Genomic DNA, 27017 nt, shown 5'->3' on the forward strand with positions numbered 1-27017 from the left:
GGCGAACTTTCTGACCGAGTATACAACTACCCAGAAGGCCTAGGAGAAGTGCTGTATAGAGAGCAGTTCGACTTCAACGCTGAGCCACCTTGGGAACCTAGCTGATGATAGGGGGGTTCCATCTCCTAACTTGTCCATGTAAGTACCTTGACATCTGAGGAGATCTTAAAAACATTGAAATACTGCCTCAGTGTTTTTCAGAATTTGGAATTCTGTCTGCCTCTTCAGACCCTTAAAAACTTAGAGGTTAGTTACAATAGGATCATTTATAACTTTTGACTTGAATGTGTAATAAATGTTACTGTATTTAGTGCTGCCATTCTACTTGGTAAAGCTGTATCTTAGAGCATGAATATGGGAACATGTTTTCCTAGTAACGAACATCTTGCCAGTCAGATCGTTATTTTTTTGGAAGAGTTTAATTCTTTCATAAGATGGTCTTATCTACTAAGTTTGTAGAAAGGAATGGTTTGAAAGATAATAACTTGAGACTCCCAGCATGCCACATTTTAGATAGTCAAGGGTATTTGGGGTGGGGAGGGCTACTTGATATTCTGTGCTTGGATTATTTTAAGACTTGGGCCACTGTGCAAAATATAATTTTTCAAACCATTTTAAGTTTGAAAGGCCCAGCTACTTAATTATTTATTGATTGAATTTTTTTTTTTTTTTTTTTAAAGAACAGATTCTCACTGTGTATACCAGGCTGGATTTGTGCTCACAGAGAGCCACCATTCTCTGCTGGTTTGTATATGTAACCCAGTTCTGGGACAGTAGAGATAAGTCTCCTGTGGCTCATTGACCAGCCAAGGCTAGCCTAATTGATAAGCTTCAAGTTCAGTGAGAATGGTCTGTTTGAAAATGTGGACAGTTCCTGAGGAACAACACTTGAAACTTACCTGACCTCTCTCTGTACACACATGATCTGCACATACAAATAATAAATATACTGTAATGTGATAAATTTCATCTCTAGGTTTCATGGATTTGAAATTTGGGTTTTAAAACTTAAATAAATTTTACATGGGCAGAAACAGCAGCACTGGGAATATTCAAGTGGAGGAGGGTGTTTGCACACATTTTTATTTCCAGCACTCAGGAGGCAGAGGCAGCAGATCTCAGGTCCGAGACCAGCCTGGTCCACAGAGCTACTTACAGGACAGCCAGGGCTGCTTAGGAACCCTGTCTTGAAACCAGAGAAGAGAAATCTTAGGAAAACTGAGACATAAAAGTGGTATTTCTTTTTTATTTTATCTATCTATCTATTTATTTATTTATGCTTTAGTTGGTTAGTTGGGGGTTTTTTATTTCATTTGTTTGTTTGTTTGTTTTTGAGACGGGGTTTCTCTGTAACAGAGCCTGGGCTGGTCTAGAACTCGAATAGATCAGTCAGCCTGCCTCGCCTCCTGAGTGCTAGGATTAAAGAACATGTGCCACCATGACCAGCCCAAAGTAATGTTTCTTTATTGTAGTTATAATATAGATTCTAATAAATATAGTTCCAAAGCCATACAATATAGTCTGAGCACTTGGGGTCAGGAACTCATGGCTTGTCTAGGGTACATGAGAACCCTGTCTCATTCATTTTAACAGTTGGGATTTATTTATTTTTGGATTTTGGGATGGTGGGATACACAGGCTGCTGCACACTAAGGAGGTCAGTGGACAGCTCGTGGGGGTCAGTTTTCTCCTTCCGCCCTGTGAAGAATCCCAGGTATTGAACTCAGGTTTCCAGGCTTGCTTAGCAAGTAGCACCTTTTCCTGTTGGATCATATTGTCAGCCTATTAAAAGATTTTTAACAGATTTTAGGATGGGGTGACTAGAAATGAGAGGTGTTCCAGGAAAGAGGAGAGGCATACCCAAGTATGGGTATGGACTTCTCAGAGGAGAGTGGCTATAAGGTAGAAATATAAATATAAACAAACAAATAAATAATAAAAGCAAAAAAAAAGTGTGCGCCACCATACCAGAAGAGACCACAGTGAAAGATGAACCTGACTCAAATTTCTTGCTTCAGTGAACATTAGTTATAAGAGAATTTTAGTTATTAGAGAAGAGTTGGTTCTCACCCTCCACCATGTAGGTCCTGGGACTTGAACACAAGTGTCAGACTGCTGCAAGTGCCAAGCCATTTGGAAGGCCAAGCCCAACCTAATTTGGGAGAAAAACCTGATCTGAATTTGTACTGACTTGAAACTTTATTATGTCTACTTAGTGTTAATGTTCTTGAATTGTACTGTTGAACTACTATGATTACAGGGAGTAACTCAAATCTCTTGTAGAGTGTTACGTAATATCTAACGTACTATATGATTGCTCTTAGTAAATTCAGAAAGATACATTGTTTCAAGGGTTTCCACTAGAATAGTAAGTACAGTACACAGTGTCTCTGTACATGATAGTTTCACTAAACACTTCTGGAGGAAACAATACTTTCAGGAAACTATTGGAAGAACTTGAACATTGGCCTTAATGGGATTACTTCATATTTGACTGTATGAACTGTATTGAGCTGTGTCTAGTACTCCATTAGGATTTTTGTGCAGTTACTACAGTCTCTAGGATTTGGCATCAGGGTAGGTTTTCTTTTCTGTCTCTTTACCGCCCTATTAAATGAAAGAAAGAAAGGGGGAGAGAGAGGAGGAGAGAGAAAGAAGGAAAGAAAGGAAGGAAGAGAGAGAAAGAAAGAAAGGAAAGAAAAAGAAAAGAACAAAGACAGGGTCTCATTGTAGCCAAGGCTTGCTTAGAAATTGCTGCAATCCTGCTTCAGCCTCTTAAGCATGGAATTAAAGGCATGTAATACCACATTTGGTTTCAGGATAAGGTTGTAAATCAAGCATTAATTTTAAGTTAGTTTATTCCATTAAGCATCTGAAAACTAGATGTCTCATACAGTTTGTTAGACTCTCCCAGTCCTTCCACTTATTCATTTTTGACACAAGGTCTTACTCTGCAACAGACTGACAGACTGAAATTTAACAGTAGCCAGACCAATACCAGACCTTGGGGTCCTTTTACCTCAGTCATCAGAGTAACTGTGATCACAAACCCTGATTCCTATATAATCCCCCAGTAGCAAGCTCAGAGGTAATTAACGTTAACATAATCCAGTATCTGTATCTTCGACTTTTCATAAATAATATTTAGTGGTACTTTTCTTCAGCCTGCATAATCTATGAGCCGGGTGTGGTGGCGCCCACCTGTAATCCTAGCGGAGGCAGAGGCAGGCCGATCTCTGTGAGACTTAGCCTGGTGTACAAAAGTGAGTCCGGGACAGCCAGGTCTACACAGAGAAACCCTGTCTCCAAAAACAAAAACCACGAGATGGATATGGTTAATATGGTTGCATGGTATTCTTGATTGCTGCAGGTCTAGGAGGGCCCAAAAAGTTAAAAGGTAGTATAGACCAATTTACTTTGTTGTGCCTTTTTTTTTTAATAGTTATTTTTAACTTTGTGTGCATTGGTGTTTTGCCTGCATGTATGTCTGTGAGGATTTCTGATTCCCTGTAAGTGGAGCTATATAGACAGCTGTGAGCCTCCATGTGGGTGCTGGGAATTGAACCCAGGTCTTCTGGAAGAGCAGCCAGTGCTCTTAACCTATGAGCCATTTCTCCAGTCCCTTGCTTTGCTTTTTGAAAACAAATTCCTCAAATATTCAACTTTAAAACATTTTTTATATTATATATATTTTGTGTGTACACATGCCCATGGTATGTGTAGGTCAGAATCAACTTAGAATTGATTCTCTCTCTACCATGTGGTTCCCAGTTTTGAACTCAGGTGATTAGGCTTGGTGTGGCAAGTTGTCTTTGCCCTCTGAGCTATCTGAATCACAAAAACAGTCTTGGGTGATTAAAGCTGATTTTGAACTACTAATCCACTTCCTCACCCTAGTGCTGGAATTGTAATGATGAGGCAAGCCCCTCATCATTTAACAGCAGTTAGAAGGGGTTAAATGGTTCTCAGATCCATCACAGGAAGATAATTGGGATGGAATTACTGGTGACTATCATAAAACTTGTTTTTAACCTATCTGATCTTGTTTGGGGTTCTCCCTGCTTACCTCTACCATAAAAATAATATTTTTGAGAGATTAATCACTGATTGTAATAAATGAAACATATTAGGAAAAGGTTTGAAACTGTAAATTCTAGGACTTAATTGATGTTTTAGGGTGGCCAGTGTTGAGTTAACCCCATTGGTACAATTATTCCAAGATCATCCATGCTAATTAATGTTAAGCAATTTGTCAGCATGCTCACTGAAACAAGGTTGTTTTTTTTTTTTTGTCTGTATGTATGGTTTTTGAGACAGTGCTTCCTGACTAGCCTGAAACTTGCTATATAGATGAATCTGGGTTCAAACTCCCACTTGCAGAATTTTAGCTATGTTTTTCTCTGATAATAGTGTTTGTTACTTTATGGTGTGAGTAATTTTAAGTGTCTGTTCAGGACATACTATGGAGTTGTATTACTTTTTAGTTTTTTGAAGTACGGTTGAACTCTGTATTCCCTGTTGTCCAATGACTGCTCCAGGATAATTACAGTGAATGTTGTGGCCTTAATAAACTTAAAACAGCTGTTACCACGATTTGTTTACCACTTCAGATTCATTGCAGCTGTAGTTACCTGCATAAGACCTGTGTATCATCAGTGAGCAGTACTAATTGAACTCCATGGTTCCCCAAAATAGGGAAGGAACATGAGAGTATAGGGTTTGTTGGGGAATGCCTGGGGGAGGGGGGGATTTGGGTGGATATGATCAAGCTAATTTAACATGTATGAGATTGAAAGAAAAACCCACATTTTTATTCTATTCATGACTATTGTGTGTGCACATGCTACTGCAGGCATGGAGGATGAGACTGCAATGGCATGTGCACACACAGTAGTCATGATAGAATAAAAATGTGAGGTTTTCTTTTATGCTGTTTGTTTTTGAGGCAGAGTATGTATGTAGCTCTGGCTGTCCTGTGTAGACCAGGCTGTCCTGAAGCCATAGGGCTGCTTGTGCCTCCCTATACTGGGATTAAAGATAAGTGCTGACATGTCTGGCTCTGTGTATTTTCTTAGCTTAGAGTCTAAGCTCAACATAATAATATATTTGGTGTAAACAACAATCAAAAAAAGTTACATTGATATTTCCTATGTTCAACATGGAAGCCATAATAAGCCTGAGATAGTCTTCCAAATGAATAAATTTGTCCTGTCAGTTCCTGAAGCGTTCCACTCAGTCTTTTTTTAAAGATTTATTATACAGTATTCTGCCTGCATGTGTTCCTGCCTGCCAGAAGAGGGCAGCAGATCTCATTACAGATGCTTGTGAGCCACCATGTGGTTGCTGGGAATTAAACTCAGGACCTTTGGAAGAACAGCCAGTGTTTTAACCTCTGAGCCATCTCTCCAGCCCCTCCACTCAGAATCTAACAGTTCTAACCACTCAAAAGTTAACAGTTCTACTAGTAGGTATGTGCCCTAGACTCTGACCACTCGGTAGGATGGTGTGACTTGTACCCGATTACAAAGTGGCATGCATCCAAATAATTCAACAACTATAAGTGTAGTATAGCTGTAAAAATCCTTTATTTGGGGCTGGAGAGATGGCTCAGAGGTTAAGAGCACTGGCTGTACTTCCAAAGGTCCTGAATTCAATTCCCAGCAACCACATGGTGGCTCACAATCATTTGTAATGAGATCTTCTGGCCTACATGCATACATGCAGGCAGAATACTGTATAAATAATAAATCTGTTTTTAAAATCCTTTATATTATTTTGTCATTGAGGTATTTTAATATTTGGTGCTTGGGAGGTGGCTCAGCAGTTTAGAGCATATGTTGCTCTTGCAGAGAATCCAGTTTCCAGAAAGCATCTGTGACTCCAGCTCCAGGACATTCCAGTGCCCTTTCTAGCCTTCCTAGACACCTTTGTTCACATGCACAGATACATACACATAGTTTAAAAGAAATCCAAAAGGGGTGGGGCGGGGAGTTGAGAGCAACCAGAGGTATTACCCAGTGGTTAGAGGACTTAACTGCATTTGCAAGGAATCCAAATTTAATTTTGGTGGCTTTTACAACAGCCTACATCTCCAGCCTCAGTGGATCCAGTGTCCTTTTCTAGCTTTCATAGGCGTATGCACATGTGTGTGCATACCTAATCAAACATAGACAGGTAATTTCAATTGTTTTGAGATAAAGTCACTATGTAGGCCAGGTTGGCCTTGAACAGATCTGCCTGCCTTTGCCTCCCAGGTACTGAGACTAAAGCTTATGGACCTTTAGTGGTCCTGGAAAAATCTAAATCTTTTTAACAAAGTCTCTTTAATGTTTATTGTGAATCATCATGTTTTAAAGTTGGACTCATTTCTTTATCCCTTCTTCCCTCATATCGTCTGCTCGTATTTGTTCTCTTTTAATATAACTCTTCATGGAAATGTTTTGGTGTTTTGTTTTGTTTTTGTCTAGGCATAGTGAGTTACTGTTTCATCTTTAAAAAAAATGTTTTTTAATTGTGATTATTAGCTTTCCAGTTGCTGTCTGTTGAGGCAAACCCTGCTCTGGATAGCCTGAGTACTCTATGCAGGTTGTGTTTGGTCCATTAATGACAAAAGTACTATTATCTTTTTACCACCCATTGGAGTATCTCAGCTACCACTGTTACTGTGTAGTTTCCTGATACTTCTCTCCTGAATGTCTTTATAGTGCCAGTCATCCTTCTAAGAACCACAAGCTTCTTCTAGTGGTCTTTAGTCAGTTACTTCCAAAGTTATCTTGTGTGGTAAGTAACATTTTTCTGTTGCAGATGGAATGCAGAGAGGCGCTTAGACACTCTTGTATATTTTTAAAGCTGAGGGCTTCTGAACCATCCAGTGCTTACATGAAATATAGTAGGAATGCTTGTAGTTAGGCATCTTTACAGTAAATGTAGTAGTATACCTTTCAAAGTACATTGTTTTCATTTTTAGTGAGTAAAGGTCCTGTTGAAAAGTGGTTGGCTTTAGTAAGGTTGGGTTTCCTGATTACGGGTCTGCGAAGCAATACTCTCAACCTTTCAGCTCTCCCTGTTCTACTTCCAGGGAGGTCTTCACTTCAGAAACCCAAGACTCATATTCATCCAGCTTGGTGTCAAGTGGGCTGTTGCTGCCAGAATTATCTTGTGATTATATGAAAGATGTATCAGTTTCTTCTGAAGTACAATCAACTGTAGAAGCCTTTGTAGCAGGTGTGTAACAAGGCAAGTGCCCAGCTGCCATGGCCATTTCTCTTGGGAGTGAACCATGAGGGCTCAACCACCTCATGGAAGACTCTAGGGAACAATGTGTGGTTCTTTGGAGCCATTGTTTCTTTTGGCAGCTTCTTCATGGAAAATTTATTGGAAGCACCAACAGCCATGAGTTCAAAAGGAAATCTTTACAAAAAAAAGTTTTGTGATTTCAGCAACACTAAATGAGCTTTTAGTCAGACATTAATAGGTATTTTGTTGCTAATAGTTTTCGACATGGTAGAGAATACTTTTTTAGTAATTGCTTTTGGCTTTTGGGTCTCATTGTATCCTCTGCTCCCTTTTAACACTTGGAACAGTCTTCCTGTCTAAGGTGCTGCCCTAAGGTGCTGCCGTTACAGGCCTGCACCACCACACCCAAGCAAGTCTGTTTCTAGAGAACAGAATGGAAAGGTTGAAAAACAGCCTTCTTGTGGCAGATTAACTTGAAGTTCTGGTGTGTGCTATGTGCTATAAACGAATTGCACTTCCTTTGGCTTATTTGTTTGTTTGTTTGTTTGGTGGTGTTGGTTTGGTTTTTTTCCTACATAGTCCTGGCTGTCCTCGAACTCATTATGTAAATTAGGCTGGCAGTAAATTCATTTATCTGCCTGCCTCTGCCTTCTACCACCCAGCTCTGAAATAAGCTCTTAAAAACACAAACACATCTTTCCTCTGGTTTTTCAGGACAGGGTGACAGGGTTTCTCTGTGTGACAAGAGCCCTGGCTGTCCTGGACTCACTTTGTAGACCAGGCTGGCCTTGAACTCACAGGAATCTGTTTGCCTCTGCCTCCTGCCTCCCTAGTGCTGGGACTTAAAGGCATGTGCCACATGTCTGGCTTAATCAGCAGTTTTAAGCAGAATGTTTGTCTTTTATGAAAGTAGAATCAAAAAGTCTTTTTGCTAAAATGAAGAAAATTTCTTAGCAAGTAAGGTTGCATGTTGCAGCCAAGCCTCACAGCCTGAATTCCATTTCTAGAATACATGTGGTAGAGAAAACTGACTCCAGGAAGCCGTCCTTGGACGTCCACCCGTGTTTGTACATGCACGTGCACAGGTACACACACAGACAGGCACGCTTCCTGGAGACTTTATACTGCTTTTTAGGGCTCCTTCAGTTGAAATAAGGCATAGTGGAGGTAGAAAAGAGGTCAAGCTACACAGACTTCCTTTCCAACTGTTTGAAACCTTCTTTTTGAGGTAGTGTGCCATGCCCCCCAGGCTATCCTTCATCTTACTGAGTAGCTTCCAGCTCTGCCTTGCCTCACTGCAGGGACTGTGGGTGTGCACTGCCATGCCCTGTTTGTGGTGGGCCAGGGATCCAATCTGAGTCTCAGACAGGCTAGGCAAGCATTCTGCCAGTTGAGTTAGACCCTGTTCTACCCCCTCAAGCCCAATGACATTTTGAGTTTGTTGATTCTGGAGTTTTATAGGAAACTTGTCTCCTGAGGTATTTATGTGTTCCATATTCCTTATAGAATTCAGTTTTTCTGGACCTAGCATGTAACTTTTAACCGTTGGTAGCTTGAGTTTGTCAGTTACTTGTATGGTAAAGCCATCTAACAGTCTCTCTCTGGATTTTTGAGACAGGGTCTCTCTGTGTTTAGCCCTGGCTGTCCTCGAATCACTTTGTAGACCAGGCCAGAGATCCTGCCTCCAGCACTTCTAACAGTTTTAAGATTGTAGAAGATGTTTTTGTTTTTGTTATTGTTATTTTTTGCTCTGATTGGTTTCATGTAGCCATATCTGTCCTTGAATTCATTTTTAACTGAGGAAAATCTTTAAGTTTCTGTTGCTCCTGTCTTGGCCCCACCAGGGCTAGGATTACAGGCTCTTCAAGTTTATGTATGCTGTGTTGGGAAATCAGACCAGGACCTGGTGCTTACTGTGCTGGGTACTTCATTAACTGATCTACAGCCCAATCTCCTAGGAGATAGACTTGATACCTACAGGGAGTTTGTTGTATTACCATCTCTTAAGTTTAAGAACCTTCCACTGTGGCTAGGGTCATGTAGGGTATTGGGTTTGATCCCAGGCTGCAAAACCAAAAAATAACAATAAATTTATTGTGCTGAGACTGGTGTGGGCTTATAATTTGTAGGGATCTCAGAAATGAGGATAATAAATACATCAAAGCTTCTATAGCCTTGATCTTAGTTATTTTATTGTGGTTCTCAGTGTAAAGAAATCAAATACCATGTACTACATTTACATTTGTTTTTATGGTTTGGGAATGAGTATGTATGATAATTGGAATTATTTCACTTTATTGAGACAGGGTTTCCCTTGGATAGATTAGGCTGCTCTTGGACACACAGGGATCAGGTTGCTTCTGCCTCCCCAGTGCCAGGATTAAAGCTGTGCAAACATACCATCCTTCCAACAGCCCTTGTGTCAGGCAGCCAGGGTTTGCCTGTGGTTGGCTTCTGATGTAGCAGTTGCATCTTACAGATGAGTGGACCTTTCTTTAGAGCCAGGGAATGCTTTGTTCAGATTAGTACACTTTTTAGTCCATCAGCAGTACCATTCCTTGTCTGTTTTGGTCTAATCAGTTAATAATTGAAATTTTAAAAAGTAATTGTTTGATTGGGGTGAGGTTGGAGTTTGATTGTTAAAAAGATGAGAAAAATTAGTGTATGGCAGTGGTTAACAATTGTATATGTTTATTAACATGGGTATACATTGTTGCAAATATGTTACAAATTCTTGAGTTGACCCATGCCATTACTCTAGAAAAGGCTCTGGAGAATATGGTATTGGCCAAGTAAAATCATCCAGGGAGCCTGATGTTTTTGAAAGTACTGGGATCAAAGGAATTAGCCATGGTAAATAGAGGCTCTTCTGTCCTATCTTTAAAAGCCAGAGCTTTTGCAGTTGGTTGTGGTTGGTCCACAACCAACCCAGGAGACCCAAGTAATGATACTGCATAGTTACTTACACACCACAATGAGATTTGTGAACTAAATTAAGATTAGGATTATTTCAACTTTTAAATCCTGTCTTGTTCTCTTTGAGTACTGCAGTTGCATACATGTAACCTTACCAAACTTGGCTAGGCTAAAGATCTTGGTTACATTTTTAAAAGATTGGTTTGTGTGTATGAGTTTCGCTTGAGTGTATGTGTGTGCCTTATTCCTCTAGAGGTCAAAGAGGGCATTAGAGCTTTTGGAACTATAGTTAAGGATGGTTGTGAGCCACCATGTGGGTGCCTGGTAAATAAGCCTAGCTCTGCCAGACCAACAGAGATCCCCTTTTTTTGTTTTTGTTTGTTTTGTTTTGTTTTGTTTTTCAAGACAAAAGTGTTTTTCTGTCTAACAGACATGATGTTCCTGGAACTCCCATTATAGACCACTAGGCTGGCCTCAGACTTAAAGAAACACCTGCCTCTGCCTCCTGAGTGCTGGGAGTAAACACTTAACGACATCATGTTCAGCTTACCTCAGTCAAGTGAGGTAAAACTTACTTGGAAGTTCCTTACCATTGCTCTTTCTAATATTTACCTTGGTGTTCATCTTTTTGATGGCCTACTTTCATTCTGTTACGTTTAGTGCCTGGTTGATTATATCCCTAAAATTGATGTTCTAGCTGGAGTCAAACTATTTAAATAGTATCTATTCTAAATTCCAATCCTAGTATAGCATCCTTTAGAGACTATCTAGGCTGTGATTAATCTCCGCTGTATAAGGAGGGTCGTACACAGACAAACTCCTTGGATAAAAGAACACCCTCAGTTTTTAGCCTCTACCATAACATGAGATTTATTTACTGAACTGAATGTAGTCTCTTGGTAATGAATGTTAGTGCCTTCCAAGTTAAAACTAAATGCTTTTTGTGTTTGATGAAATTTCACCAATACTGCAGTTTATTGTTAATGTGAGTGGTTGATTTTTGATCTAGCCAAAAAGCTGATGCTGCTTAGGAACTATTGAAATGATGGAGTATACATTCAGGATAAAGGGCCATCACCGAAGGTGGTCTCTAAAATGGGTGGATGGGGTGGAGTCATGAAAGGAGCCAAGCACCTGAGAAACACTATATCCACGTTTTTATCTCAGTTTTAATGTCTTTTTGCATCTGTCCCATGAAGGAGTAAAATGGATCCCAAATAGTTAAATTATACAAGACATGAAGCTTTTAGCTTTATAACTTAGGGACAAAGGAAATTCTAGTCATTGCATGGAAATATTCTTACTTTGGCTTCATTCAGAGCCACAGGCATTTAAAACCATAAACATTCTTGATGTGGCCTAGCTAGGCCACTCTCTATGGGGGAGGGTTATTGCATAGCTCAGTCTAGCTGAATGTTTCATGTTCTTGATGATAAATTGCAGGTAGGCAGATTTCTTAAACACTAATGTATTGTAATCCCTTGAACAGTGATCTTCCTGGCACTTCCTTGAATTCTTGTATAGATAGGATTTTCAGTGCCAGGAGGAAGCAGGTCAGCACTTAACATCAACAAAGGAGAGTAGAGATTCTGAATAGTAGACACTTAAGATTTGTTTTTTTTCTGTGGAAAGGGCTTGTGTGTGCAGTTACATCTGTCAATGGAGGGTAGGCCAGGGAAACAGGAACATTGAAAAATGGGGCAGTTTTAGGGGAGGCAGAAATCAGTACCATGTTGATGTTGATGTTTTCTAAGGACAGTGAAAAAGTTCCAGCTATTACGTCAGGGATGCAACTGCATAAAATTGTTTCCTGAACCCAGAAGAATAATAAAGGTTTATTTGCTTGATTGAGTTGGAAAGGGGTTTATCCTGAAATTTAAAAATTGGGTCTAGGGGCTAGAGAGATGGCTCAGAGGTTAAGAGCACTGTCTGTTCTTCCAAAGGTCCTGAGTTCAATTCCCAGCAACCACATGGTAGCTCATAACCATCTATAGTGAGATCTGGTGCCCTTTTCTGGTATGCATATGCAGGCACACATGCAAGTAAAATGCTGTTTAAATAATAAATGAATAAGTTAAAAAAAAAATGGGTCTAGCCTAGGCTATATAATATAGCTAGATTCTGCCTCTCAAAAAGTTTTTAAATTGCATATAAGTTCATATACAGTACCTGGCTTATATCATGACTTGTTTTATGAAAACAAAAGGCAGCGTCTTACTCTGTATCTCTGGCCAACTGAAAACCTGCTGTGTGCTTCTACCTGGCTTCAGCCTAGCAGGAGTGTTCCTGCCTCTCAGGTTCCTTAATTTAAGAATTGTGCTGCTACTTCTTAAAGTGTTGGGGTTACAGGTGCTTGCCATAGCACCCAGTTAAACTACTGTTTGGGGGAGTTACTGAAATGATTATTTCTAGACATTATTAAATGCCAATACTGAAAATGGGGTATTGCCTATTAAATAATTTCGCCAAGTCATAACCTTGTAAGTAACCCACAGTTTAACTTGAAGTTAAGACCTAGATAGCTGCAGATTGTCTCTCACCTGTCCCTCCCTTCACCTAATCGAGGTGTTTGTGTGTGCACGCACATATGTTTGAAAGTGTCTCATTTTCTACAATCTAGGCTAGCCTCAAACCCATGGTAATCTCTTACCTTGTCCTCCCAAGTACTAGGATTACTAGCATAAATTACCAAGCCCAACTATCTAGAATTTTGTTAGAATACAGGTATCTGTACTTTGTTTGTTTGAGACATGGTCTCTCTACACAAACGGCTATCCTGGGACTCACCATGGCTACAAGTATCCATGCTTCCCTTACAGTGAACACTTTAAATTCTTCATCTGAGTGAGTTTGTATGATAATTTGGGAACTAGGAATTTAAATAGCCTTGAAGTCTTGATCCTCCTATGCTGGGAGTGCTGGGATTATATGCCTGTATACTTGGCTTGTTTGTGTAGACGTGTGGCTGTATGGATCAGAGGTCAATACTGGGTGTCTTACTCAGTCACTGTCCATCTTACCCTTACCTAACGCAGAGCTTTTCCGTCAGCTAGATTGACTGCTTCCCCATCTTTAGGGTTACAGGTATCCATTGTCACACGGGACTTTTCAGTGAGGGTACTGGAGTTACAAACTCAGGCCCTCATGCTTCCATAGCAGGCACATCACTGACTAAGCCATCTCCCCACCACCTCATTTAATTTACTCTTAAAATAGCAGTAAAAGACCAGTGTCTCTACAGTGTTTAGTGATCACATCAGTTCTTCACAGAATTAAATACTTGATAATTTTAGTGACACATTCAATACATCATACTGAAATACTGAAATAATGCAGATGTTGATCTAACTTATATTTTTACAGTTTGTTGCATATTCTAAGGACCCAGACATAGGCTTGGTGGCCCGTCTCTTGTTCTCCTGGTTTATGACTTTCGGCTTTGTGGAATACGGCTGAGATGAAAGGATTTATTGACGATGCAAACTACTCCGTTGGCCTGTTGGATGAAGGAACAAACCTTGGAAATGTTATTGATAACTATGTTTATGAACATACCTTGGTAAGTGTGCCATCATATTATCCCAGTACAATGTTTTTGTGAATACACACTGAAAGTGTCCCATCGTATTCAAGTACGTGTGTGTTGATAATTTTTCAAGCTTCAAACCAAGTGGTTGGTTATGTTTCTCAGACCCTGACCTGGTAAAAGAACGTGGTCCAGCAGTTTTGTGCTTACTTGTGTATGTTGATAGAATTCGATCACTTTTTCTGGGTAACTACATACTATACCAGGAAACTTCTCCAGAACTAACTCTACTTATTGCTACTTTAAGTCATTTATTTTCATTTTATTGTAAAATTGTTTACATTTACTTCCGTGAGTAGCATGGCGGGTTTTGTTTCTATGTAAAAGCCAGATTTCTTTGTTCTGTGTTGAAGAGTTCTATTTCTCAGAAAAAGTATCTTCTTGACTTTAATATACAAATATAACCAAGCCTCCTAACAAAATTTAGGAGGCTATTTCTCTACTTTGTTATCAGGGTTTTTGAGGGGGAATGGCACTTGATGATGCTAGAAATCCCTGAAAACAAAAGCTGTTCATATCATATTGTTAGGAAGCTCTTAACCCAAATCTTAAGTTGCTTTTTCAAGGGTCAGATAGAAATACTACTTCATTCTATTTAACATTTAACCATCATCACATATTTATTGAAGCTTTGTTCTCCATCTTTAACAAGCACGGTGGGTATGGTGGAATACTCTTTTCCACATCCCTTCTTTCAGTGATTTTTTATCTTTTCTCTTTACCATCCTCAATAGACAGGGAAAAGCGCGTTTTTTGTGGGGGATCTTGGGAAGATCGTGAGGAAGCACAGCCAGTGGCAGAGCGTGGCGGCTCAGATAAAGCCGTTTTACACGGTGAAGTGCAACTCCACTCCAGCTGTTCTGGAGATCTTGGCAGCTCTTGGAACTGGATTTGCTTGTTCCAGCAAAGTAAGTATTTCTCTTTTCCACCAATAGCAGCATTTTGAAATCACTGCCTCGCAGCTACACTGTACGTAGGAAACGCAAAAAGGTTGATATTTGGCTTTTAAAATAACTAAATGTAGTCCAGCTGGGGAAAGAATAGTAATTTTTGTTTGTTTGTTGTATTGTTGTTTCAAGAGAGGGCTTCTAGTGTAGCCTTGGCTGTCCTGCTCGCTCCGTAGACTTAAGCTGGCCTTCAATTCACAGAGCTCCACCTGCCTCTGCCTCTGAGTGCTAGGATCAAAGGCATGCGTGACTGTGCCCAGTTAGTCTCAATTTTTCAAGTATATTGATAAAAGGGATATTACACTTTGAACTTTGGAGAAACTTTTTCTTAAAAATCAAAAACCTTTAAAAGAAATTTATTTTTTATTTTTATTGCTTGCTACCAGCAGAGACCAGAACTGGAGGGTTTTTTGTTTTGTTTTGTTTTCCCCTGAGACAAGGTTTCTCTGTGTAGCCTTAGCTATCCTACACTCACTTTGTAGATCAGACCGGGCTGGTCTCGAATTCACAGAGATTCTCCTGCCTCCACCTCCTCAAGTTCTGGGATTACAGGCGTGTGCCACTGCACCCGGCTACAACTATAGTTAGGGATGATTGTAAGCTTCCATGTAAGTAGTGAGTGCTAGAAATCAAACCTAGGTTCTCTGCTAGAGTAGCAGTGTTCTTTATAGTTGGCTATGATAGTTTATTCCTTTGGTTCCATCATTTTGGAGATGTGGATGCAGGAGGATCAGGAATTCAAGACTAGTTTTAGCAACATAATGACTTTGAGCCAACCTGACATACATAAAACCCTCTTTCAAAACCAAATTTCTTTATTCTTAGGCTATCGTCTCTTTTTCTTTTTTCACTTTTCTTTTGAAACAGGATCTCTAGCTCAAGCTGGTCTTAAAACTCCCTGTGTAGCTGAAGATGGCTTTGAATTTCTGATCCTTTTGCCTCTACCTCCCAGGTGCTAGGGACAGATATGGATTGCCACACCCAATTTGTTCTGTGAATGGAACCCAGGGCTATTAAGTGAACAACACTCCGTTACAACTGAGCTACATCTCAAATCCTCTGCTGAGATACATCTGATACAGTAAATATTTGTAAAGTGTGAGATTGTTCCTGTTAACAGGTTTTTGCAGAGTTGGAGGAGATGGCTCAGCAGTTAAGAGCGCATACTGCTTGTGCACAGAGAAGCCTGAATTTGATTCCCAGCACCCACATCCAGCAGCTAACAACTACCTGTAACTCTAGCTCCAGGGGGATCCAGTGTATCTGGTTTCTGAGGACACCTCTACTTGCCATGAGAGAGAGAGAACACAAACACACACATAAACACATAAATAAAATTTTGCTTTTAGGGCTGGAGAGATGGCTCAGAGGTTAAGAGCAATGGCTGTTCTTCCAGAGGTCCTGAGTTCAATTCCCAGCAACCACATGGTGTCTCATAGCCATCTATAATGAGATCTGGTGCCCTCTTCTGGCCTGTAGGCCAGAATCTGGGCGGAATACTGTATAAATAATAAATAAATATTAAAAAAATTTTGTTTGTTTTTTAAATTTTGTTGGATTCCAAAGTTCTGTGTGCACCTGTGGAAGTCAGGACAGCTCTGGGGGGGGGGGGGTCATTTGTTCTACCATGTAGGTTCGGGGCATTAAACTTAAGTTAGCAGACTTGGTGACATGTGCCCTTATATGCTGAACTCTCACTTCGTCCTATTTGTTTTTTAAATCATAGTAGGGAAGTTTTTACCAAATTGTAAATTCTGTAACATTATATTGGTTTAACACAAAGATAAATCATTTATGAACCTGTTTACAAGGCATGTGGTCCTGGGTTCAGTCCTCTGAATTGGCAGGGGGAAGAGTAAGGTACTCAAAAGTAATTAAAATTTTAATGCTAAATGATAGCATTAATTTTTTTACAGAATGAAATGGCTCTAGTGCAAGAATTGGGTGTATCACCAGAAAACATCATTTATACAAGTCCTTGTAAGCAAGTGTCTCAGATAAAGTATGCAGCAAAAGTTGGAGTAAATATCATGACATGTGACAATGAAATTGAATTAAAGAAAATTGCAAGGAATCACCCAAATGCCAAGTAAGTGTACACCTAAGTATACTGTTGCTAATTAGTGTTTGTCAAGCTAGAGCGGGGGCAGCGGCAGGGCCAGTGGTGTGCACTGTGACTTAGTATTCCTCAGGCTGACAGCAGTTTATCTGATGCCTACTTTTGATCCTTTTTGTGGGATTGAGATGGAGTGAAGCATTCTAGGGTATGAATTACTAGCGCCTGGAAGAAAATTTGATGTCATCATCAAATTAAGGTCATAGGTCTGTGTATGTATGTTCCTAAGAGTTTATGTAACTTTGTCTGACTCAGCATTTCTCAACTGCTGGTTCTCAACCAACCTTTGGGGGTCAGACAGTCCTTCATAGGGATTGCCTAGGACCATTGGACAACACAGATATTACAAAAGCAAAATTACAGTTATGAAGTAGCAACAAAAATAATTTTATGGTTGGTCACCACAGCATGAGCAACTGTATTTGAAGAGTCAGCATTAGGAAGGTTGAGAACCACTGTTCTAACTTGGTGGTTTTACTGGTGTAAAATGCCTTGAAAACCTTTGGATAAAGGTGTTTGAGAAAAAATTATAAACACTTGTTCTGAAAAAGATACACCCTTTAATCTTTAGAAGACAGACAAGCTCTGGCTTAGTAAGAATTATTTGATAGTTGGCTATAACTGTACAGAAAAAAATACATCAAATCTTGCTTTCTGATCGAGTCATTATCAAGACTCAATAGGAAAAGTTTTATAAACAGCATCTATGCATTTGTAGCTTCTTAGCAGCTGGTTATTACTTAACTCCTGATAATGTTTGGTAGTCTTAGTCATTTTATCTTACTTGACAAAGATTTCAAAAGAAATCAGTAGATACGAATCAGGGATGGTGTTGAGATACTCATACAATGACTAAAATGTCCTAGTTTGTTAAGGATTAGCTGGCTAGACAGATCTAGGGACTTTGATAATTTTTAAAACCCTTACTATTTTGTTGAACAATGTTGATGGCATTGCTGTTGAACGTAGTCTTTGTTGGTGGGTTCCTGGACTGGAGGACTTCGTTTGGAAGTATGTCATCTCTCATTACAGAGCCCAACTGACACTCTTGCTGCTGCAACAGAGCTTTAACTTGCTGCATTTTTCCAGAATTCCATCCTTGCAAGCTCCATGCCTTAGGCTCTAATTGCTAGTTTTTTCTCTATACAGGATTGTTTTTCATTAGGTTCACTTGATTCATCCATCGCTGGATTTGGGAACACTGGCAACATAATCAACACACTTCCTACAATCTTCAGGCTTCACATGTGCTGATGATGATGTAAACCAACTCTGCCCCAATCATCTTCCCCTTCTCTTAGGGTCTTACTACATATTGCAACAGAAGATAATATTGGAGGTGAAGATGGGAGCATGAAGTTTGGCACTACACTGAAGAACTGTAGGCATCTTTTGGAATGTGCCAAGGAACTTGATGTCCAAATAATTGGGGTTAAGTGAGTATTTTATAATATGTCTATAGTACAGAGAAGAATATCTTTCCTCTTTTTAAGACAGTATCTCTCCATGTAGTCTTGAAGCTAAACTGCAGGTGTGTAAGCCAATGTGTCCTCAAACTCAGAAAGAACTGCCTGCCCTTGCTTCCTGAATGCTGGTGTTAAAGGGTGTGCACCACCTCACCAAGCATGTCTTCTTCAGACTACTTAGTAAAGTTATGTCTCCTTCCTCCTATTAAACTGATAAGATAGTGTAGGGTAATTAAATCTCTTGGTTTTGGTTTTACCATGCTAGGTATTGAGCTCAGAGGCCTTTCTTTATTGCTACAATCCAGCCCTGGCTCTACACAATCTTCTGTTCCCCCACCACCCCGGTTTCTTGAGACAGTCTTGCTTTGTAGCTCTGGTTGGACTGAACCTCAAAGTCTGCCTTATTTTCTAAGTGCTGGGATTGTTGATTATGTACCACTAGCCAAATCATCTTTTAATTTAAATAGGAGGTAGGAGGAATTTGCTCTCTAATGATTTTTTTTTTTTCCTTAATCCCTCAATGGCACTTTAGTAAGTCAACCTTTGAAGCTAGGTATGATGGTGCCTACAGTCCCAGCACTTAGGGATTAGAGATAGGAAGAGAATTTTGAGTTTAAGGCCAAGTCTGTCTACATCAGACCTTGTCTTCAAAAAATGGGAGGTGGGGGGGGTTCATCTTGCCTTTTTTTTTTTTTTTTTTTTTTTTAATATGAAAAAACAAAGTCTCAAATAGGTGTTTTGGTGCTGGAGAGATGGCTCTGCATTAGGAGCACTGGCTGTTCTTTCAGAGGTCCTGAGTTCAATTCCCAGCAACCACGTGGAATCTGTAATGGGATCTGATTACGTCTTGTAGTGTGCATGAAGACAGAGCACTCATATATAGTATTTAAAAAAGAAAATAGGTGGTTTCGTTGTGTTTAGTTTAGGACATGATCTCGCTGTCTAGCCCAGCTTGTCTAAAACTAGCATAGGTGATTAGTGTTCGAATGACAGAGTTTGTGATGCCATTTGATTGATGGTGCATGCTACTTTGTCATATACATAAAAGGCAAGTCATGTTTTATATCCATGAACTCTGACTATTCTGTGTCAGCTTTCTGTTGCTGATAAACAGTTGAGGAGGAAAGGGTTTATTTGGCTTACAGGTCCATCACACAAAGCCAAGGTAGAACTGGGGGCAGGAACCAGGATGCAAGAACTGAAGCAGATGAATGCCTCCTGGCTTACTCTCTGTGGCTTGCTCAGCCTACCTTCTTAAACTGTCAGTGTATATATGGGTCATTTGTCACAGCGGGCTGGGCTCACATCAGTGAGAGTGTGTCCCACACACAGTGCACATAGCCCACTGATGGAGGCAGTTTCTCGGTGAGGTTCTTTTTTCTTAGGTAACTACTTTGTATCAAGTTAAATAAAATAAACACCTAGCCAGCACAGTAACTGATACTTAGTAGTGTTGTTTATAGAGTTACAGTTTTGTTGGACCATTGCAGTGTAACTTGCATAATTAGATTCTACTCTTGTACCAAATGTTTGGTAAGGTTAAAAAATGCCCTCAATAGGATCATCATACTGAAAAATTGAAAGGAATAACACAGAGTACTTCAAAGCCATGCTTTTTTTTAAATTACGTACTACTTTATTTCTTTCAGATTTCATGTTTCAAGTGCTTGCAAAGAATATCAAGTTTATGTACATGCCCTGTCTGACGCTCGTTGTGTTTTTGATATGGCTGTAAGTTCTTTATTCTATTTTAAACCAGGGTGTTGATTCATTTCAGAATTGTTTTCAACTAGTTAGAATTAATTGCTGTTTAAAATTGGTATAGCACACACATGATTTATTTATTTTTTTTTTAGATTTTATTGTGTCGCATGCATATATACACACCACACACACGCGCGCGCGCGCACACACACACACACCCGTGTGTATGCCTGGTGTTCACAGAACTTGTGGAACTGACATTAAAAATTGTTTAAGCTGGGAACTGAACCCAGGTCTTCTGCAAGAACAGCAAGTGCTCTTTACTGCTGAGCCTTTTGTCCAGTCCTACATACCTGGTTATTATATATATATATTTTGTTTGTTTGTTTTTCCAGACAGTGTTTCTCTGTGTAGCCCTCCCTGGCTGTCCTCTGTAGACCAGGCTGGCCTCAAACTCAGAACTGCCTGCCTCTGCCTTCTAGTGCTGGGATTAACGTAAGGCGCGAGCCAACTTGCCTGCTTCCTGATTTTAATACTAGAAAGATTGAGGGTACTACACAATAATAATTTAAGTGGGCAGAAGAATGGAGTAGAAATTTAATCAATGTCTTAAAGCACAGAAAAGATCAAGGAGGTAAAATACACATAACATTTAATCTCTTCCTGTTAGTAAAAACCAAACAAGTTGTGTGTTGATTAACAGACATCTGCTAGTAATTTGAGTATTCAGTAGGTACCGTTTGAGGCCAGCCTTGTCTGAAAGACTGTATCTGAAAAATAGGTGTAAAGCGGGCCGTGGACTAAACAACAAAAAAAGGTCAGAAATACTTACCTGACTAGGACTTTGTTTTTTATTTGTGTATGTTTTGTTTTGTTTTTCTCTAGGGAGAATTTGGTTTTACAATGAACATGTTAGACATCGGTGGAGGCTTCACAGGAACTGAAATTCAGTTGGAAGAGGTAAATTTCTTTCAGAGGTTGGTTATATTTATAGGGATAATCTGCTTTCTTTGCTACATAGCTAGTAGGTACATAGACCAGAGTTTTTATAATGGCATAAACTATAGCCTATAACACCCATCTTAAAATTTCTAAGAAAATAAGCAGGAAACTAGACCTAGTTTAGAGTTTGAAGTTCTATGAACCCTGTCAAATCACAAGGTAGTCAGTCACTCACTTGTTGGTTTATTGATGTGATGTGCTAAGCATCAGGTTTAGTCACAAGCTAGGCAAGTGTTCCACTACTGAGCTAATAAACCCATAGCTCACAAAAGTTAGTGTCTGAATTGTAGTCACATATGAACTCCCAACTTAGTGGCATGTACCTCCTGCCTTTCTGCAATGTGTAGAAGTTAGGAATTGAAATTTTACTCCTGTTGGTACCAATGAATTCAGTAGTAAAAGTAATGTTTGTTTGCTTGGTTTTTTTTGTTAATGCCATTGTGATTATTACCATATAAGCTTGTTAATTGAAGATATCTGCTGAGTAGCTAAGCTTGTTGCTCTAATTGAAATTGCTTAGTTTTCTTAGGGAACTTTAGTAGGTATTCAACCTGGAATTCTATAAATCCAGTATTGAAACTTAAACCTATAATTTAAAACCCATAGGTTAATCATGTTATCAGTCCTCTGTTGGATATTTACTTCCCTGAAGGATCTGGCATTCAGATAATTTCAGAACCTGGAAGCTACTATGTATCGTCTGCATTTACACTTGCAGTTAATATTATTGCTAAGAAAGTTGTTGAGACTGATAAATTTTCCTCTGGAGGTAAGTTATAAAGTTTGTATCTCGTATTTTACATAAAACTTTGCTTTGTGATTTTTCACCCTAAAAGCCATTATTTCATTGTGCTGCCATTACATTCCTCTTATTTCAGATGGAGAATGTACCTCATACTTTGCTATAGGGCCAGAAGTGTTTAAATTCATCCTCAAGTCAAACCAACAAAAACTGCCCTGTGTCATTGTAGAAATATGGTTTATGTTAATAAGATCAATTATTTTTTCACTATGGAAATAGCCTTTAGTCCGTAGAAAAAATTGGCTTTTCCACTAGTGTTCTTTACTGTTTTTTTGTTTGTTTGGGTTTTTTTTTGTTTGTTTGTTTTGTTTTTTTTGTTGTTGATGTTAGTTATAATTCAGTCTAGGACCACGTTACACGTGTGTGGTGTTTTTTTTGTTTGTTTGTTTGTTTTCATTTATTTTTGGAGACAGTACTTGTGTATCATAGGAAGGTGTGCTAATGGTCAGTTCTAATACTGGTGGTGTTGTATTTAGGCCTAGGTGATGGGTTCTTGACTGGTTTTGTTCTTTCTGTTTAAGATTTTGAATCTCATGTGTATTTGTGTGGTTTATATGCTTGTGAAAGTGAGTATAGGTGCCTAAGAGACTAGAAGGTGTGGGTTCCCTTGGAACTGGAGTTACACAGGCAGTTGTGATGTGCTTAACAAGGGTGATAGGAATTGAACTTAGGTCCTCATGCTATCAACCGCAGAGCCATCTTTCTAGCCTTCTAGGTTTTGCTTTTTATTTAAACACTGGTTCTCGACTCTTGAAGCACAGGCTAGCTAGGAAGTGTGTTGTAGCTAAGTATCTTGTATGAAATGCTGGGATTGCAGACAAGGACCATAACAATAGGACTCTGGTACATAAAAGGTGTTTTGGACCCATTTTTCTTTCCTAGTCTCAGTACTGGATTCAGTCGTTTTCTCCATTAAGCCATCCTGGCTTGTTTTTCTGGAGAGTAGAATTTAAAACCCAAGGAGAGTAGGATTCCTGTATGTTGAGTTAGGTGTGTTTATTTTGTTGTGTTTTAAATTCACCTTCCTTTTATTTCAGTAGAAAAAAATGGGAGTGATGAACCAGCCTTCGTGTATTACATGAATGATGGTGTTTATGGTTCTTTTGCAAGTAAACTTTCTGAGGACTTAAATACCATTCCAGAGGTTCACAAGGCAAGTTTATATGTTTGTTTTTCCAAAACATATTTGGCAGTTTAAAAACAAAATAAAAACAAGTCTGCTAGTTGGCTTAGTGGCCATGGGCCCCACATGGCAACCAAATTGAGCTCATGCAAGTTGTCCTCTGACCTTTAGTCATGCACTCCTAAACACACAAATAATACATACACCTACACAGAGAACTAAATGTAATTTAAATTGTTGTAATGCAGTGCAAATACACTTTTATGTAGGGACATTGTACAGCTCAGAGTCCATTCTCATGATGGATTCAGTCGCCAGGAATCCTGCCTCCTTAAAGCTCACCTGATAAAATACTAGCTTTTTTTTTTTTTCCTTGAGTGTTTCTAGGACTCATGTTCTTGTCTCTTCGGTTTATTTTTTTGCTATAGCATTCATAGTAATTGAGACTTATGCCTCACCCCCAATCTCCCACAGGTGTATGAGATCTGAGAAAATGAAGTTGCTTTTTTACTCACATTCAATACCTTAAAGAATTTGATAAATTTTCTTTTTCTACAGAAATACAAGGAAGATGAGCCTCTGTTTACAAGCAGCCTTTGGGGTCCATCCTGTGATGAGCTTGATCAAATTGTGGAAAGCTGTCTTCTTCCTGAGCTGAATGTGGGAGATTGGCTTATCTTTGATAACATGGGAGCAGATTCTTTCCACGAATCATCTGCTTTTAATGATTTTCAGAGGCCAGCTATTTATTACATGATGTCATTCAGTGATTGGTAAGGTGATTTTATTTAAAAGCAGATGGGATATTTTAGATTTGCTAATCCCCTGTATAACAAACAGATATAAAGTAATAAGAAAAAGAACAATTTAAATGAACATTTCACACCATGACAGATAGTTTTCTTTTTTCTTGTTTTTGTATTGTTTGAGAAGGGTCTCTACAAATGTAATCCCGATTGTCCTGGCACTCAGTCTCTATACCAGGCTGGCCTTGAACTCACAGATGCAGCTGCCTCTGCCAGTACTAAATCAGCTGGGATTAAAGGCAGGTTTTATCATGCCCGGTGATAGTTCCTTAATGTATTTGCAGCCTTTGCATGAAAAGTAGGTAAGTCAGCCAGGTGCAGTGGTGCACGCCTGTAATCTCAGCACTCAGGGAGACAGAGACAGGTGGATCTTTCTGTGAGTTTGAGGGCAGCCAGGGCTACACAGAGAAACCCTGTCTCAAAAAAAAAAAAAAAAAAAAAAAAAAAAACAAAAGTAGATAAGTCTTGGCTATGGAATTGGCTGCCACACAGGCATGAAGAGCTAAGTTGGGGTGACCTTAGTGTGGAATGGGAGTGCTGTTCCCACACAGAGGTCAAATTCCCTGAAGTTGGAAAAACTCCAGACTGCTGTGATCCACCTCATGGGTATAGGAAGTTAAACCCCTGCCCTTCACAGAGCAGTATGTACTCTTAAGCAATTAGGCATTTTTCCAGGCCACCAAAAACCCCCTTTATAACATGGATTGCAGAGATTAAATCATTATATCTGTCAGGCTTAGGTGGCAAGCACTTTTACCAGCCTTCTCCCTGGCCAAGAACTAGATTTAGGAGGGACTGGGAGACTACTTGTTACCACTTCATTGTATTTGTGTTGTATTATAAGTATTGAAATCCTGTGTTTTGCTTATTTCTTAAATACAGGTATGAGATGCAAGATGCTGGGATTACTTCAGATGCAATGATGAAAAACTTCTTCTTTGCACCCTCTTGCATTCAGCTGAGCCAAGAAGACAGCTTTACCACTGAAGCTTAAACAGGCATTAACGCTTCTTTAGATCTGAAGTCGCAGGTTAAGCTTGTCTGGTCTACATTCCAGTGTGGGGAAAAAAATTCAATCAATCTTTATATTCTGTTAATTCTCTTATAAACAAATTCATAGTAGTAGTTATTTGGGACCAGACAAAATCAGCTTTCATCTATAATTCATTGGGGTAATGGGATTTTAGATAACGTATCCAGATTTAAACATACCAGTTCGACCCACCCCTTAAGCGTTTAAAATAAAATATGCAACAAAATGGATGACTTAGTGGAGATGGAAGCCCTTTAATTGGGTTCCCCATCAAATCGTTTACATACAAGTACACAGTTTTATAATAAGGATTCCTGTTAAAAGTCTTGTAAAGTTGTCTTTCACCCAGATATATCACATGTGAGTGGAAGACCAGTGTGACTTCATTAGATATGTTTAGTGTATTTAGAATGTGTAAATTTGTGCTTTGAACTGTAGTTTAATAAATGTAAAATTGCATCATAGTATTTGTTGTATTTGACCTAATGTAACCCTTGTATGATTGCAATAAAACTTTGTGTAGATTTTACTGTCTTTTCAGGCTAAACTTTGGGAACGGGGCTAACTAGCAAAGGTAGTTTTGAAGTAGTTGTGTGTATGGTCTGTTTTGAGGATTAGTTTTCTTTATAGCCCATTTTAGTTTGGTTTGGCTCAATACACTTTTTAGTTATTTAATTAGTAATTTAAGTAAAAGTGTTTGGTAAATCATTGTGAAGTTCAGATTCATTATGGAGAGTTGATGTGCAGTTAGCATGATGTTTAACAATTTTAACACCAAAAATGTTAATCCTGCATAAACCAATTGTAATAATAATAGGTGTTTCTGTATAGATAGGATGCATAGAGTACTTTAGTAAATCTTTGAATCACAAATCTTTTGGCTGATAGAGAAGATTTTATTAAACACTGAAAACTTGGTGGGGAGGGGAAAGAGACTGCAGAGGACTGCAGAACCCTAACCTTAAAGAAGGGCTATGTCCTGTCCATTTCCAGCATCCTGATGCCCCTTCGCACAGATAATTAAATCTAGAGGGCTTTGGGGTGGTGAAGCACACTTTCTTCAATTTCTCACTTGTAATGGTATCAAATTGGAAATTTTTTTGTTATTGTTTTGAACCTAGTCCCTTAGTTTCTTGTTATTTCCCATTTGTTCAAACTTAGTAAATCTTTTCGTACTAAAGCTTGGTGGTGGGGGGAGGGAGTTAGCATCACTTTTGCCAGGAATTTGCTTTGTTCATTGCTAGTGTGTTAGTCCTAGGTCTCAGAATCACAGTAGTAATGAGACAACTTACAGGGGTCATTTTTCCTAACTCACTCTATGTTCACAAGTGGAATTCCTGTCTCCCAAGAGGAAATGTGACTTCACTTTGGTGCCAATGGACAGAAAATTCTACCTGTGCTACATAGGAGAAGTAGGGGATGCACTTACATAGCTGGTTTTTACACCTTGATTTCAAGGTGGAAAGAAATCGATCATGAATCTCTAATTTCAATCTCAAACCAGTAGGTGCTTAATATTTTTGATTTGAATAATGCCCACTTGAATATCATGGGTTCTATTAATTATAAGAACAACTAAAGACCCCAGCTCATTGTCACCTAGTTCCCCTTGGACTTTTTTCCAAGGAATAATACGGGGTTTTATGCAAAATTCCAAGCTACAATGTAACTTTGAACTAACAAGGAGGAGGAATTGTTCCTTACCTTCTTTGTATTATGCATTGTTGTGGTCCAGAAATGCCGAAACGTAAAGGGTGGTACAACTTGAGTCCTTGGCTTGACCGTACAGGCTTGAGCTTTGTGGCATATCATCAATTTTGCCTTGTGCATAGGCCAGCAGTTGGATGTAACAGCCCAGAATTGCAAATCTCACATGTGAATGATAGGTAAACTTAAGAATGTCTGTATTGTATTTGAAGATTGTTTGCCATAAATCTACAAGTTAAACCTATGTATTTCAATTTGGTATGCTTAAGAATAATTAATGTAAAATCTTTTTATATGATATTGTAATCTCAGTTCAAAGTTTAATTGAAAATATAAAACCCAAATGATTTCTATATATAGTAAATTGAACTGTAAAGGTAACTTGTGTGATTCTGAATACACAGATAAAAATGTTTTTATTCCTCATGCTTTGATGGCTTCTATCATGAAATAGACGTGAAATTTTATGAATTTTGTGTATATTGCCCATGTTCTTTTAGAATCTATTAAAAGTAAAGTGATCTCGGACTTGCCTAGCACAATGAAGGTTTTGATGAGTGGATATTCACCTTT

At 39.0% G+C, this 27017-nt stretch overlaps 1 protein-coding gene across 3 annotated transcripts; it reads left to right on the forward strand.

Annotated features, from left to right (window-relative positions):
- On the forward strand, positions 1 to 26986 carry Azin1 (antizyme inhibitor 1; the record flags this gene model as incomplete). Of its 3 annotated transcripts, XM_055626473.1 has the most annotated exon segments (12): positions 1 to 138; positions 7079 to 7224; positions 13516 to 13711; positions 14473 to 14646; positions 16602 to 16774; positions 18103 to 18237; positions 19917 to 19998; positions 20857 to 20931; positions 21580 to 21742; positions 22813 to 22928; positions 23457 to 23671; positions 24587 to 26986. In XM_055626473.1, coding segments are annotated over 10 exon segments (1347 nt in total). In that variant the 3' UTR covers positions 24699 to 26986.
- Between the last annotated feature and the right edge of the window lie 31 nt (positions 26987 to 27017).

The sequence above is a fragment of the Psammomys obesus genome, unplaced genomic scaffold (assembly GCF_907164565.1).
Source record: "Psammomys obesus unplaced genomic scaffold, mPsaObe1.curated_primary_1811, whole genome shotgun sequence".
Lineage (NCBI taxonomy): Eukaryota > Metazoa > Chordata > Mammalia > Rodentia > Muridae > Psammomys > Psammomys obesus.